Source organism: Notolepis coatsorum (assembly GCF_963971535.1).
Source record: "Notolepis coatsorum genome assembly, chromosome: 4".
Classification (NCBI taxonomy): domain Eukaryota; kingdom Metazoa; phylum Chordata; class Actinopteri; order Aulopiformes; family Paralepididae; genus Notolepis; species Notolepis coatsorum.
The window spans coordinates 81,525,747-81,541,617 of NC_140168.1; the positions used below are offsets into that span (position 1 = coordinate 81,525,747).

Below are 15,871 nucleotides of genomic sequence, written 5' to 3' on the forward strand. Positions count from 1 at the left end.
ACTACAGCTTAATATAAAAACACAATAAAAACAAAATCAGAAATAAATGACAACAACAACAAACAGCAGTTAACACTTTGGCTGCCATGGGTTAAATTAATGATATACCATAGATTGCCAGCGCTATTTGTCTATGGAGAACGTCCCCTTCTTTGCAGGGCTATAACTTTTTAAATTCTATTGCTACATTGCCATTATTAGGGCCCATTCAAAGTCCTATATGTATTGTTCATTGTGTAGCAACGTTAAACTTTTTCATTCACATATTCATAGTAAAGTATGGTCTAATGTATAAGTATGTTTTCATCTCTTTCTGCAACTTTCTCCAGAACGTGATATATAGCCCCAAATGCATTATATTGATGATGAAATACAGTTTGATGGCAATCAGCGCGATATAAAAAATTCCAACTAGACGTACTTCTAGAAGTTACTACACGTCATCTGATGTTGACCGGATGGGCGAGGGGGCGTTTATAATTCCGTGGGCAGCGTTATACCAATCATCTAATGTGGGTCAAATGTTGATAAAAGCAGTTAGTATCGAAGATGGTAACGTTACACGCTGAAACTCACCCCAGTCTCCGCGCGCCGTTGGGCGATCATCGTCGAGTAGAAATTTTATCATTATGGGATATATTATTACCCGGTCCATCTCCAGCTTGTATAATGGTATATACGTCCAAATCATGTTGTTTATCGAGTTATTGGCAATCGATCGCTATGTAGAGTGACGAGCTAGAGTGCCGGAACCTATCCCAAGTGGCCGGAAGCAATAGGGCCGACCAGCAAAACCTCTACTGCGCTTCCTGTTAAGCAGTTGCGCCGATCGGCCACCAGATGGCGCTCCTGAACCGCCAGAGAGCTCAGTGGGTCCTGCTGGTGAATCTCAGGCCAGCGGAGGGGGAATATGAATCCGATTCCAGATTTTTGAAATATTGATATAAGGACGCTGTACAGCGTCCCCCGGCAACTTTAGCATCGCCAGCAAAGACGTTGTAAATCGTTTTTAGGCAGTCAAAGTGTTAAAAACAGTGAAACCAGATAGAAAAAGTAGAATAAAAGAATTTGGATAAAATCATGAGTCACTAATTAAAACAAAAACTATAAAACAGTGAGGACAAGAAAAAAAAGTGCCTATCTCTCCTAGTTACATACAGTCCTCATATCCCTCCTAGTTACACAAACACCCAGTCCCCCACACATATGCATTTCATCACAGATCAGCACCGGGTAGCCTGCAGTGCCCCTGGAGCAGTTCTGGGGTTCAGTGTCTTGCTCAAGGGCACTTAGGCAGAGATGGTGGGCACCGTAGATAGTAATACCAGCCACCCTTCAGTTACCAGCTCACAGCTGGAATACACCCTCCTGTCAGTGGCGGGGATCGAACCAGCGACATTTCTTGCATGCTTTCATGACGGTATACTTTACCTTATATGGTACATAAATGTGAAGAGTCAAGAAGAAAAAAACGTTTTCTATATATTCGTTATTTCATAAGAAAAAAACTTCAAATTTTTTTTTATTCACTAGAAAAAAAACATCATAACAACATGATGAATATGATGTATTTGTATATATTTTTGTGACCCTCCCCCCAAAATCATCTCTGGACTCCCTGGGGGGTTCCCGACCTCCAGGCTGAGACCTGCTGAGAGCGCACCCTGTAAACGCTATAAGACATTAGGAATAAAACCAAAAAAAACTTCGAAAAGCGCTGTGTGAATCTGATGGACTCGGAGGGAGATCTGTTCCATTCCACTGAACGATACTGAGCCTCCCTGCCGTGTGCTGTTGTCGTTTCAGGACGAATGTTATAATTACATCAAAGTTCTGGTTCCTCGCAACGACGAGACGCTGTTTGCGTGCGGAACCAACGCCTTCAACCCCACCTGTCGAAACTACAAGGTATGCAGCTGTGTGTTTGAAATGGATGTTTCAAAGCTATTTTTAACCCTTCCTCTCTCTCTGAGACCGATCCCAACCCCCCCCCCCACCCCACCCCACCCCAAAGTGTCACTCACACACATGCACACCAGGACAGGAGGGGGGAGGGGGGGGGGGGGGTGTAACTAATAAATAAATCACAAAATCAGTAAGTAAGTAAATGTTTTGTTTAGTTTAGTTCTTATACTGTGCTCTTCTCCCCTCCCCCTAAGCCCCCTCACCTACCTCCCTCCTTCTCCCCCTTTCTTCTCCCTCTCTCCCTCTGGTTCTCACTCTCCTTTTCTCCTTTTCTCTTCTTCCCTCTCTCTTTCCCTTATTTATTGTAATTTTCCTTCCTACTATTGCTACTGTATTTTTATATTTTATTTACCTATGCATCCACATAACCCCCCCCCCCCCCCCTTCCTTCCCTCAAAAGGCCTTTGCTTTTCGGTCAGGCTGCTTTTGTATATAAGAATGTGTTCTTACTTGCTTGCCTGGGTAAATAAAGAATAATTAAGAAGATTCAGCTACACTGACGAGGGTAGTAGCGAGTCGGGTTGAGCTGGTACCATGTAGTGGAAACGCAGCTAAAGAGGTCAATTAACGGCATAAATACGACGGCGTAAACAGACGTGGCGTGAATGAACATGTCTGTAGTCCCCCGGGGTCGGTAAAGTGGAAATAAATGAAATAGAACAGAATGAAATTGAACGGGGACACAGCAGGAGGTGGACAGAAGAGTCACGTTGAGCGTGTGCGTGTCTCGCCGCTGGTGCCCCCGCTGTTCAGAGCTAACTCCTAATTGAAAGTGCCAAACTGAACAGACGGGGCTGTCGAATGAAACACCTGCGAGAGGCTCTTTTTCAGTATTTTGCAGGTTGTTTTTTCTTGTGCTTCTTTTTTTTTGGAGTGTGAGTCACTCTCTATTCAAACGCCACGGCGAGCTGTGGTGGGATGATGATTGACAAGTACCGATTCCGTTAAATGAAAGTTTCTGGCGTTCGCCCTTCCAATTCCGTTGAAAAAAAAGAAACAAGGTGAAACATGTTATTCTTTTCCCTGAGAGGTAGAGTTTGTATGTTTCTGGAGCAAATTCATGATCTGTAGGTTAAGGAAGGAAGCATTTTAACAAAGAGCCGTTTACATTTTTTTTTTTTTATGTTTTGAAAAGGCAGTCAACTGTAATTGCAAATGTACGGTTTTTCTGAACCATTTGGAGAGGTGACGAGAGTAAAAGTATACAACCTATTCTGTATTTAAAGGAACACAGCAACATTATGGGAAATGTGTTTACCGTCTTCTCCAGAGTCAGATGGGAAGATAGATACCAATTTCCTCTCTGTGCTTTCAGTCGAAAGCTATCGCAAGCGTTTACTTTCAGCACTCAAGCTAAGAGAGGGCAACGCTTGGCATAAGTCAATTGGCTACAAAATGTGCAATGATCATGACAGGGAAACTACCTGCATACTCTGTATGCTCCCTCTCTCTCTCTCTCTCTCCCTCCCTCTCTGTCTCTCTCTCTGCCCTCTCTATCTTTATCTCTCTCCCTCCCTCTCTGTCTCTCTCTCTGCCCTCTCTATCTTTATCTCTCTCCCTCCCTCTCTCTCTCTCTCTGCCCTCTCTATCTTTATCTCTCTCCCTCCCTCTCTGTCTCTCTCTCTGCCCTCTCGGTCTTTCTCTCTCTCCCTCCCTCTCTGTCTCTCTCTCTGCCCTCTCTGTCTTTATCTCTCTGTCTCCCTCTCTGTCTCTCTCTCTGCCCTCTCTATCTTTATCTCTCTCCCTCCCTCTCTGTCTCTCTCTCTCTCTGCCCTCTCTATCTTTATCTCTCTCCCTCCCTCTCTGTCTCTCTCTCTGCCCTCTCTATCTTTATCTCTCTCCCTCCCTCTCTGTCTCTCTCTCTGCCCTCTCTATCTTTATCTCTCTCCCTCCCTCTCTGTCTCTCTCTCTCTCTGCCCTCTCTATCTTTATCTCTCTCCCTCCCTCTCTGTCTCTCTCTCTGCCCTCTCTATCTTTATCTCTCTCCCTCCCTCTCTGTCTCTCTCTCTGCCCTCTCTATCTTTATCTCTCTCCCTCCCTCTCTGTCTCTCTCTCTGCCCTCTCGGTCTTTCTCTGCCATTTCTCTGCCCTCTCTCTGCCTTCTCTCGCTCTCATCTATCTCTCTCTCTCTGCCCTCTCTCTATCTCTCTCCCTCCCTCTCTGTCTCTCTGCTCTCTCTCTCTTTCTCTGCCCTCTCTCTCTCTGCCAGCTCTCTCTCTGACCTCTCTCTATATCTCTCTCTCACTCTCTCTCTCTGCCCTATTTTCTTATTACACACCTCTCCCTCACCCATCAGTCTACCTCACGTCATCCCCCTCCTCCCCTACGTTGCTAACCCCCTATCTGTACGCTCACCAAGTCCTATCTATCTACATCAACACACCCCCTATCTGTACGCTCACCAAGTCCTATCTGTCTACATCAACACACCCCCTATCTGTACGCTCACCAAGTCCTATCTGTCTACATCAACACACCCCCTATCTGTACGCTCACCAAGTCCTATCTATCTACATCAACACACCCCCTATCTGTACGTTCACCAAGTCCTATCTGTCTACATCAACACACCCCCTATCTGTACGCTCACCAAGTCCTATCTGTCTACATCAACACACCCCCTATCTGTACGCTCACCAAGTCCTATCTGTCTACATCAACACACCCCCTATCTGTACGCTCACCAAGTCCTATCTGTCTACATCAACACACCCCCTATCTGTACGCTCACCAAGTCCTATCTGTCTACATCAACACACCCCCTATCTGTACACTCACCAAGTCCTATCTATCTACATCAACACACCCCCTATCTGTACGCTCACCAAGTCCTATCTATCTACATCAACACACCCACTCAGTGTATCTACTCTCCCCCCCCCCCTGTGTACATACTTTGTTAGCTCTCCATTCTACAGAGATGCAGTGCATTCACTTCTATATTCTGAATCTCTCCACACTGTAACATGTGCTTTCGTTAAATTCCACCCTCAACCAAAGTTTCTATTGTCTGCCTCCGTGAATGATTGTTTTAGATTATTCCCTACCAATCAAATTGAATAAATGACAGCCCAAAACTGCTCATGGGCATAATGTAAAATAAATCTCCTGTGCAGCCTATGCCGAGAAATAAAATTGGCTTATGTGGCCTCCACACGTGTTTTTAACACTTAAACATTTTCTATATTGAATGAAAACATTTTTGGGATGGTTTTGCCACTAAATGTTTTCAATAAATTATTGAAAATGTCAAGTAGCATCCCTACACCTTTGCCCTCCTTGAGAATGTAAGGATCTATGAACGGCCCGCTCCCCTCACGTCTTCCCCAAGCCGAATCACTTTCTCTTTGTTTTGTTATAACTAAGAGATTTGCTGATTTTCTTTTTTTCCATACATAGATCACTAGATGTATCGACTTGTTATACGACTTTCATGTTAGCCTTTCAGGCTAGCAGTTAGCATTTCCTGGATGACAGCTGGGCAATAGCAACCATGATAAATTTGCAGGATTAGTTAGATAAGATATTCCTTTGTTGATCCCCTTGGAGAAATGTGGGCACAATAGCCGCATGGGCGAGGGGAGGTACAGGTATGTGCAGGGTAATAGAAGAAAGACATAAATATAGGCAATACAATTAAATCTGAATATAAATATATGATGTATGCCTTATCGGTTGCATTATACGTTACAATAAATATAGGCAATAAAGGTATACACAGGGTGCAGTATACACAAGTTACCCTAACTAACTAGCATGAAACACGTCATACGTTGTAGTCCGTGCAGCCGCAGGTTTTGATGGTTAAGAGTCGGACACACTCAGTGGTCAGACGTTCCTAATAGTTATTGAGTTCTGCAGCCGTTAGTTCTCCAGCTGCTGGCAGCAGACCGTGCCCACGGTTGTGGAGCCTGGTGGCCGCTGGCACGAAGGACTGGCCGAGGAGTGGAGTGTTGGTGCTCCTCCTCATGGCTAGCTCCTCATGGAGGGGGTTTCAGCTACATTGACACATCACCAGTGTAAGAATGTGAAAAGGGTGCTCTGGTGACGAGTTCTGCACAAATTCATTCAAACCTTTATTTATTCTCGAAAGGACAATTGAGGTCACCCTCATTTTCAATGTCGTCGAGACTTTACAGACATTTCTATTCATAATTATTTTACAATATAATAATAATAAATATGAATAACTCTTATCTATAGGTATAGCACTTTTCACACATGGACCGCAGTCCAGAGTGCCCCACAGCAATTTGTATAAAATTAACATAGGCATAAAATCAGCACACAGTTGACGGAATAAAAACAATGCATGAATTGCACACATAATAATAGGATGAATAAATAATAATCTGTATAGTCAAAGTCATGCCTCCCAAGAGTTGATAACAATCGGTATAGTCAAAGTCATGCCTCTATGAAGAGTTAACTGTAGAGAAATATTGGCTGATATCAATCCCCGTCTCCTGAGCCATTCAGCCATTGTGTAGTGTGATGTGTGCCTGGTTGGCAGCCATTGAGCCTGTGTAGCCCAAGGTTGGGTGCTACCAGTGGTGGTGAAGGAGGCAATTTCCACCCTACATTGTGGGGAGCGCTTTGAGTGTCTGGAAAAGCGCTATATAAATGTAATGAATTATTATTATTATTATAATTAGAAACATGTTTTTGAATGGATGGGACCTGTAAATAATTAATATAATTGCTTCTGTTGCCTTAGGATTAACATAAACAAAATAAATACAATTGGTCAACATTGTCAGACTGTGGTTGTACTGGGCAGCTCCTAGTGGTCAACAGTGTCAGACTGGTTGTACTGGGCAGCTCCTAGTGGTCAACAGTGTCAGACTGTGGTTGTACTGGGCAGCTCCTAGTGGTCAACAGTGTCAGACTGTGGTTGTACTGGGCAGCTCCTAGTGGTCAACAGTGTCAGACTGTGGTTGTACTGGGCAGCTCCTAGTGGTCAACAGTGTCAGACTGTGGTTGTACTGGGCAGCTCCTAGTGGTCAACAGTGTCAGACTGTGGTTGTACTGGGCAGCTCCCACGTGTGAATGTGAACTGTGAGAGGGTGAAGCAGGGTGTTGCTGAAAAAGAGCATCTGTGCTCAGCGAATCTACCCCGGATAAATATAGGTAAATAAAGAAAGATTGAATCATTTTACAAACCATTTGCAATAATATTGGTTGACCCCAGCGGCGCCAAGGTTGGTACAGCCTGTTCTCAGACCTGTGAAATCCCATTTAAAAACCCCAGTGAACAAGTTGTAAAGATTCCCCAGGTGTCTTAGAGAGAAAGAATCAACCAGTTTTTCCCCTCAATCCGGAAGATTCTTGAATCCCAGCAGCGGCAGGCAGGCAGTCATTACCAACCTGTCGCAGGAAAACACAGGTCTTCATTCTCCTCCTGTCTGCTCGCAGCCCACAGCTTTGTTTCTTCCGTGCTCTCGGCTGCTTTGACGAGCTGGAAATGGCTTCCAGGGACACCGGTGCCAAAAGACTGGGAGGAATATTCAATTCAATTTAATTCAAACCTTTTATTTCTTCTCAAAGACAATTGAGGTCACCCTCATTTTCAATGTCGTCGAGACTTTACAGACATTTCAATGCATACATTTTTACAATATAATACTAATAAATAGGAATAACTATCTATATAGCACTTTTCACATATGGACTGCAGTTCAGAGTGTCCCACAGCAATTAGTAAAATTAACATAGGCATAAAATCAGCACACAATTGACAGAATAAAAAACAATGCATAAATTGCAGACATAAGAATAGGTATAAGGGGAGCTCCAGTAGCTCACCACGTACCGCGAGTGCTATTTCAGCGCCGTGGACAACCGTGCTCGTCACGGATCTGGGGCTGAGCGCGTTCGAATCCCGGACGGCAGCCGTGCCTTTCCCAGAGTGTCTTCCCCCCCATCTGAACCCTTTCAGCCTGCTTCTGTCGGTCGAACTTGACCAAGTATGAATGCGATGAAAAAGCGATAAACGCTAAAAGAACCAGCTGACTGGTCAAAGTTTAAAAAAAAATAAAAATAGGTATAAAAGACAATAAAAGTAACCGTGTAGACATAAGAATAGGTATAAAATAAGTACAATAGTACAATGTTGCTCGAGGGCATGTGAACAGCCAGTCCCCCAAACACCCTACACATCAATCCCTACCACATCCTCATCCAAGCCCCCCCCCCCCCCCCCCCCCGATAAAGCACGTCAAGAACAACTTTTAGTGCTATATTCCACATAGAACAATGAGAAAGAGTTTGGAGCCGTTGTTGTTTAACCGCAGAGTCGGAAGGAGACCTTAATTAGAAATGAATGTTTTAATTATTAATAAAAATTCACCAGAGTTCACTGCTCCTTGATTACGCTGTTCCGTTTTGTATCTCTATTGCAAAGGAATAGAACAGAAGGGGAAATGAACCACATTGAATGCATTTAACATATTTAACTGTTTAACAGTGTATACAATGTAAGTACTGTGTGAATAGAATAGCAATGGAATGGAATATGATTCAATACAATATAATAGTATAGGATACAATGTATTAAACTGGGTTGAACTGCTAGATAACAGCAGTTGAACAATAGAAGGCCGGAAGTGGGTGTGGTTTATACCGGGATTTATTAAACATTTTAGGATTTTTTTTTTATTATTGTACAATACAAGATGAGAACAAATGTAATCAAATTAACATTAGATTAAAGGAAGGCAAATGTATTTTCTAACCTAATTTTAATATTGGCATATAATTAATTATGAATATATATTTCTACCTCCTCATACTATACTTGTCATCTGTACTTGTTCTCTCTCTTTCCATTTTTTTTAAATTTTTTCTTTTTTTACCTAACCTTTATTTTACCAGGTAGTCACTTAGCTCACTTTTAATGAGCTGTCTGATGTTGACCCCCCCCCCCCCCCTTTAACTAAGGGACATCATAAACTGAAAAAAAAGTACAGTATTACAGTAAAATAGTAATAATATACATAAACCTTTTTGCCTGTTTTATTATAATTTTATTTTATTTGGGGAAAATGTAGGGGAGACCTTGCTTATCATGGAGCAGCCGAGATACGAGAGGAAACTCAAGAAAATAGAGTAAGGTATGGTAGATTGGAGTAGAGTAGGCTGGAGTAGAGTAGATGATAGAATAGGAGTGCAGGAGTGGTCAGTGTGTAGGACTGTCTTAATGGAGATGAATCGGGAACAGATGCTCGCTGTGTGTGTGTGTGTGTGTGTGTGTGTGTGTGTGTGTGTGTGTGTGTGTGTGTGTGTGTGTGTGTGTGTGTGTGTGTGTGTGTGTGTGTGTGTGTGTGTGTGTGTGTGTGTGTGTGTGTGTGTGTGTGTGTGTGTGTGTGTGTGTGTGTGTGTGTGTGTGTGTGTGTGTGTGTGTGTGTGTGTGTGTGTGTGTGTGTGTGTGTGTGTGTGTGTGTGTGCGTGCGTGCGTGCGTGTTCAATAACATGAGAGGGAAAAGAGAGAGACACAGAGAGAGAAACGGGGAGAGAGAGGGAGAGAGAGACAGAAGAAGAGAGAGGGAGACAGAAGAAGAGAGAGATACAGAGAGAGATGGAGAGAGACAGATAGAGAGAAAGACACAGAGAGAGGGAGACGGGGGAGAGACAGAGAGGGAGAGAGAGACAGGAAGAGAGAGGGACAGAGAGAGACGGAGACTGAGGGAGAGTGGGTTCAGTCCTTATATCTGCTGTATGAACAGAGCTGTGTCTCAAGGGTGCCCAGGGAAGCAGACAGATATTTATGAGGGCTATAGAGAGGCTAAACGCTCATGGCTGTGCCACTAAACACAGTGTGTCCGTTAGCCATTCAGCCAATGGAGCTATCTATAGTCTTTTTCTCTTCTTTTTATTTACCATGGGTAGGTTTACTTCAACACTAGGAGCTACGCAGTACGCTTATTGCTTATTCCCAGAGGAAGAGTGCTGCAGAGTGCTTCCGCGTTTTCACTGATTGGCTGCGACACGCCCCGCGGCAGCGTGGCAGCCGCAGAGCAAGCTCTGCCGCGGACCGGAGCAGCAGAGCTTGCGGCAGAGCTTGCGGCAGAGCTTGCGGCATTATGTAGCCGTAATCCCTGATGATTTTCATTCGATGCTTAGCTCAACTGGCAGCGCTGCGGTTCTTGGTGACAAGTTCGAATCCCTTCATTTTTTTTTTTTTTTTTTTTTTAACGTGCATTCTTTCGCCGGTTAAGTTTAGGCATGTTAACTTAAGGTTATGGTTAAGGTTAGGCATTGTTTCGGAGTTGGTTAAGGTTAGAAGGGTTAAGTTTAGGCGCTGTTAAGGAGCTGGTTAAGGTTAGAGTTTGTCTTAGAGAATGGCAATATTCTTTCGGAGTTGGTTATGGTTAAGGTTAAGGTTAGGCATGGTTAAGGTTAAGGTTAAGGTTAGGCATTGTTTCGGAGTTGGTTAAGGTTAGAAGGGTTAAGTTTAGGCGCTGTTAAGGAGCTGGTTATGGTTAGAGTTTGTCTTAGAGAATGGCAATAGACAGCCTATTTCCGCGCTGCAGCTCTCTCGCGCTGCCGTGGTCACATGGGCGTCATGGCCAATCAGAGAAAACGCGGAAGCACGCGACGCACTCTTCCGCTGGGAATAAGCTACACGCGCCCAGTACAACCACAGTCTAACTCTGTTGGCCACTAGGAGCTGCCCAGTACAACCACAGTCAGACACTGTTAACCACTAGGAGCTGCCCAGTACAACCACAGTCTGACACTGTTGACCACTAGGAGCTGCCCAGTACAACCACAGTCAGACACTGTTAACCACTAGGAGCTTCTCAGTACAACCACAGTCTGACACTGTTTTTTTATGACTTATACTTTTTTGAGTTTTCTTTTTTCTTTTTGCACACAGTACTTCAGGACAATACGAATGAATGATGACATATCTTTTGAATCAACATGGGTCAGTCCTGAATGACAACACATACACACCTACACCACTAACGTCCAGGCTACAATGACACCCCCCCCCCCCCCCCCACATGAAAAAAAAAAGAAAAACGAAAATAGAAGGAAATGTAATAAAAAAAATAAAAAATATCTGCTACATTACATCGAAAATAAAGCTACATTAATACATGGAGCCAATCTTGTCGACATAAAAACATGGTGCATTTGTCAGGTATTATATAATCATGTGCATCGTCGCTGTCTTAGGCAAGTGTGCCCCCCTCCAGTTATAGTGAGTGAAATTGCAGATATTTCCCCCATTTGCTAATATATTTTTCTCCTTTCTCTCCTAAACTAAAAGATATTTTCTCATAGGCAGCTACCCTACCCAGTTCTCCACTCCACTCTCGGAATGACGGGCCTTCTGGTGCCTTCCAGCCTCTCATTATGATCTGTTTGCCCATCATAATACTAGTCTGAATCCAATCAGCTAGGGGCTTTGCGATATGGCTAAGACTGCAGGGATCCCCCAGGATATATAAACCAGAGCAGAACTCATACTCCTTCCCTGTGACCTCTGTGATGTAGTCATGGATGTTACTCCAGAAATCTACAATTTTCGGACATGACCAAAGTGCATGGACTAGGTCCCCCTCCCCTTTCTGACATTTCGAGCAATCTGGGTTCTCTTTCAGGCCCAGTCTATACATTCTAGAGGGGGTCCAATAAATGCGGTGGAAGATCTTGAATTGTATTAGCCTTGTTCTAATATCCCTGGACACCTGTTTGGGGATCCCGAGATTATATCCCAGTCCTCTTCCTCAAATGTGACCTCTAGGTCCTTTTCCCAGACTATTTTGAGAGCAGAGGAGATCCCACTGTCCCAACAGTCTGACACTGTTGACCACTAGGAGCTGCTCGGTACAACCACAGTCTGACACTGTTGACCACTAGGAACTGCCCAGTACAATCACAGTCTGACACTGTTGACCACTAGGAGCTGCCCAGTACAACCAGTCTGACACTGTTGACCACTAGGAGCTGCCCAGAACAACCAGTCTGACACTGTTGACCACTAGGAGCTGCCCAGTACAACCACAGTCTGACACTGTTGACCACTAGGAGCTGCCCAGTACAACCACAGTCTAACTCTGTTGGCCACTAGGAGCTGCCCAGTACAACCACAGTCAGACACTGTTAACCACTAGGAGCTGCCCAGTACAACCACAGTCTGACACTGTTGACCACTAGGAGCTGCCCAGTACAACCACAGTCAGACACTGTTAACCACTAGGAGCTTCTCAGTACAACCACAGTCTGACACTGTTTTTTTATGACTTATACTTTTTTGAGTTTTCTTTTTTCTTTTTGCACACAGTACTTCAGGACAATACGAATGAATGATGACATATCTTTTGAATCAACATGGGTCAGTCCTGAATGACAACACATACACACCTACACCACTAACGTCCAGGCTACAATGACACCCCCCCCCCCCCCCCCCCCCACATGAAAAAAAAAAGAAAAACGAAAATAGAAGGAAATGTAATAAAAAAAATAAAAAATATCTGCTACATTACATCGAAAATAAAGCTACATTAATACATGGAGCCAATCTTGTCGACATAAAAACATGGTGCATTTGTCAGGTATTATATAATCATGTGCATCGTCGCTGTCTTAGGCAAGTGTGCCCCCCTCCAGTTATAGTGAGTGAAATTGCAGATATTTCCCCCATTTGCTAATATATTTTTCTCCTTTCTCTCCTAAACTAAAAGATATTTTCTCATAGGCAGCTACCCTACCCAGTTCTCCACTCCACTCTCGGAATGACGGGCCTTCTGGTGCCTTCCAGCCTCTCATTATGATCTGTTTGCCCATCATAATACTAGTCTGAATCCAATCAGCTAGGGGCTTTGCGATATGGCTAAGACTGCAGGGATCCCCCAGGATATATAAACCAGAGCAGAACTCATACTCCTTCCCTGTGACCTCTGTGATGTAGTCATGGATGTTACTCCAGAAATCTACAATTTTCGGACATGACCAAAGTGCATGGACTAGGTCCCCCTCCCCTTTCTGACATTTCGAGCAATCTGGGTTCTCTTTCAGGCCCAGTCTATACATTCTAGAGGGGGTCCAATAAATGCGGTGGAAGATCTTGAATTGTATTAGCCTTGTTCTAATATCCCTGGACACCTGTTTGGGGATCCCGAGATTATATCCCAGTCCTCTTCCTCAAATGTGACCTCTAGGTCCTTTTCCCAGACTATTTTGAGAGCAGAGGAGATCCCACTGTCCCAACAGTCTGACACTGTTGACCACTAGGAGCTGCTCGGTACAACCACAGTCTGACACTGTTGACCACTAGGAACTGCCCAGTACAATCACAGTCTGACACTGTTGACCACTAGGAGCTGCCCAGTACAACCAGTCTGACACTGTTGACCACTAGGAGCTGCCCAGAACAACCAGTCTGACACTGTTGACCACTAGGAGCTGCCCAGTACAACCACAGTCTGACACTGTTGACCACTAGGAGCTGCCCAGTACAACCACAGTCTGACACTGTTGACCACTAGGAGCTGCCCAGTACAACCACAGTCTGACACTGTTGACCACTAGGAGCTGCCCAGTACAACCACAGTCTGACACTGTTGACCACTAGGAGCTGCCCAGTACAACCACAGTCTGACACTGTTGACCACTAGGAGCTGCCCAGTACAGCCACAGTCTGACACTGTTGACCACTAGGAGCTGCCCAGTACAACCACAGTCTGACACTGTTGACCACTAGGAGCTGCCCAGTACAGCCACACTCTGACACTGTTGACCACTAGGAACTGCCCAGTACAACCTAGAGAGCTGATTACCAGCGAACCTGTGTAATATCGCCCTCTTTCATTCAAAAGGTGTAACTTCATACTGATATGTAATTCTATGGACAATGATGACAATTAATTCAAATAAAATACTGTAGCTTGCGAGATTAACTGTGGACAGAGACAAGCACAGACACACAGATGCAACCGAGTACATGATCTTACAGTCTTCTGCCTGGTAGAGATAACAAACTGCTCCGCTTCAATAAAAAAGCTGTGTACACACATTTAAGAGTGACATTTAGTTAGCTTTAGCCGAGGTGGGCCTTTATTTGTAAGTTGTGCTCCTTCTGAAGTCATATTATTACACCATTACATAGCATCTAATTTCCTCTCCTCTCCTCTCCTCTCCTCTCCTCTCCTCTCCTCTCCTCTCCTCTCCTCTCCCTCTCTCCTCTCCTCCTCTCAGATGACCAGCTTGGAGCAGGTGGGAGAGGAGGTAGTGGGTCAGGCTCGCTGTCCCTTTGAGTCAGGACAGTCCAACGTGGGACTATTTGCTGGTAAGTCACTATGTCGGTGTACATTAGTGTTAACTTAAGTTAGTGTACAGTAGTGTTAACTTAAGTCAGTGTACAGTAGTGTTAACTTTAGTCAATATACAGTAGTGTTAACTTTAGTCAATATATACAGTAGTGTTAACTTTAGTCAATGTACAGTAGTGTTCAATTAAGTCAGTGTACAGTAGTGTTAACTTTAGTCAATGTACAGTAGTGTTAACTTTAGTCAATGTACAGTAGTGTTAACTTTAGTCAGTGTATAGTAGTGTTAAAACTAAAATCAGCAGAAGAAATATAGCATACTTGCCTTGGTATACAAGCCATACTACTGTGATAATGACATCTGAATGAGAACTACTGAACTGTTTCCCAGGTGGAGATTTCTATTCAGCCACCATGACAGACTTCCTGGCTAGCGACGCCGTCATCTACCGTAGCCTAGGAGACGGGCGGCCCGTGCTGAGGACCGTCAAATATGATTCCAAGTGGCTACGAGGTAGGTCACAGGATATTAATACATTTATATTACTGACTGGGAGACATGTTCGGTCTCTCTCTCTGCAAAGCCTGGTCTCCTCCATGGCATCGACTCAATGTTGTATAATAACATCTTCAAGTCTCTGTTTGGTGGTGTTATACAATCACTATAATGTAATCTAATAACATGTTATAGTAACATGTCATGTCTCTCTCTCTCTGTGTGGTTTTATTAACCCTCTATAGCTGAGTGCGACACTAGACATGTTTTGCAAAACGTAAAATATCTGATAGGCTGATAGTAGGCCTAGAATCTTGAAATATCTACGGTAGATCGCATTTTTTCTCTTTACCGAATGAAGACTAGTCAATCCACTGTATATATCTATCTGTCACTGAACTTTTAGCCATTGGAAATGCTAGACATGGTCACGTGGGCTGAGAGAACCAATGAAAAACTGTGCACTGCACTCCGCAGATCAGGACAGACGTTTTATAATCAAATTAAAGAAGAAATACATTATGGTATAATGTTCAACAAGCATTGGCTCGCTGATAACAAACTATCATTACACATGGGCAAAACAGAGTCCATTCTCTTCGGCTCAAATAACAAACTCAGCAAGACCGACGGCTTCTCAGTTACAGTGGGTGACAATATGGTCACAAGGAAAGAAGATATTACCTACCTGGGTTCCATCCTAGAGGCTAATCTCTCCTGTGACAAAATGGCATCCAATGTAATAAAAAAAGTCAACCAACGAACTTGATTCTTGTACCGGATCTCCTCACTGGTAAACAAGAATACCCTGAAGACTCTGGCAGGAGCACTCATTCAAGGGTACTACGACTATGCATGCACCTCATGGTACCAAAGCACCTAAAAACAAAATTACAAACATCTCAAAACAAACTGGTCAGACTACTGCTTGACCTTACTCCTAGAACCCACCTCACCCCTGCCCACTTTGACAACCTAGGATGGCTTAGAGTAGACGACAGAGTACAGCAACTTGCAATGGGCCTGGTCTACAAGATACACTACACGACCAAGGTACCCATGTACATGTCAAAATACTTCCCAAAGGTCAGTGAATACCACGATCACAACACCAGAGGGAGCTCCACAAA

General features: G+C 44.0%; 1 protein-coding gene across 1 annotated transcript in view; it reads left to right on the plus strand.

Moving 5' to 3' along the window:
- LOC311226580 (semaphorin-6D-like) overlaps positions 1-15,871 on the plus strand; it is a 350,344-nt gene that overhangs the window by 246,360 nt on the left and 88,113 nt on the right. Inside the window, exons 7-9 of the mRNA XM_084312000.1 lie at positions 1,807-1,908; positions 14,176-14,266; positions 14,637-14,759. Of these exons, the coding sequence (XP_084168126.1) occupies positions 1,807-1,908; positions 14,176-14,266; positions 14,637-14,759 (316 nt within the window). The remainder of the gene's footprint in view (positions 1-1,806; positions 1,909-14,175; positions 14,267-14,636; positions 14,760-15,871) is intronic.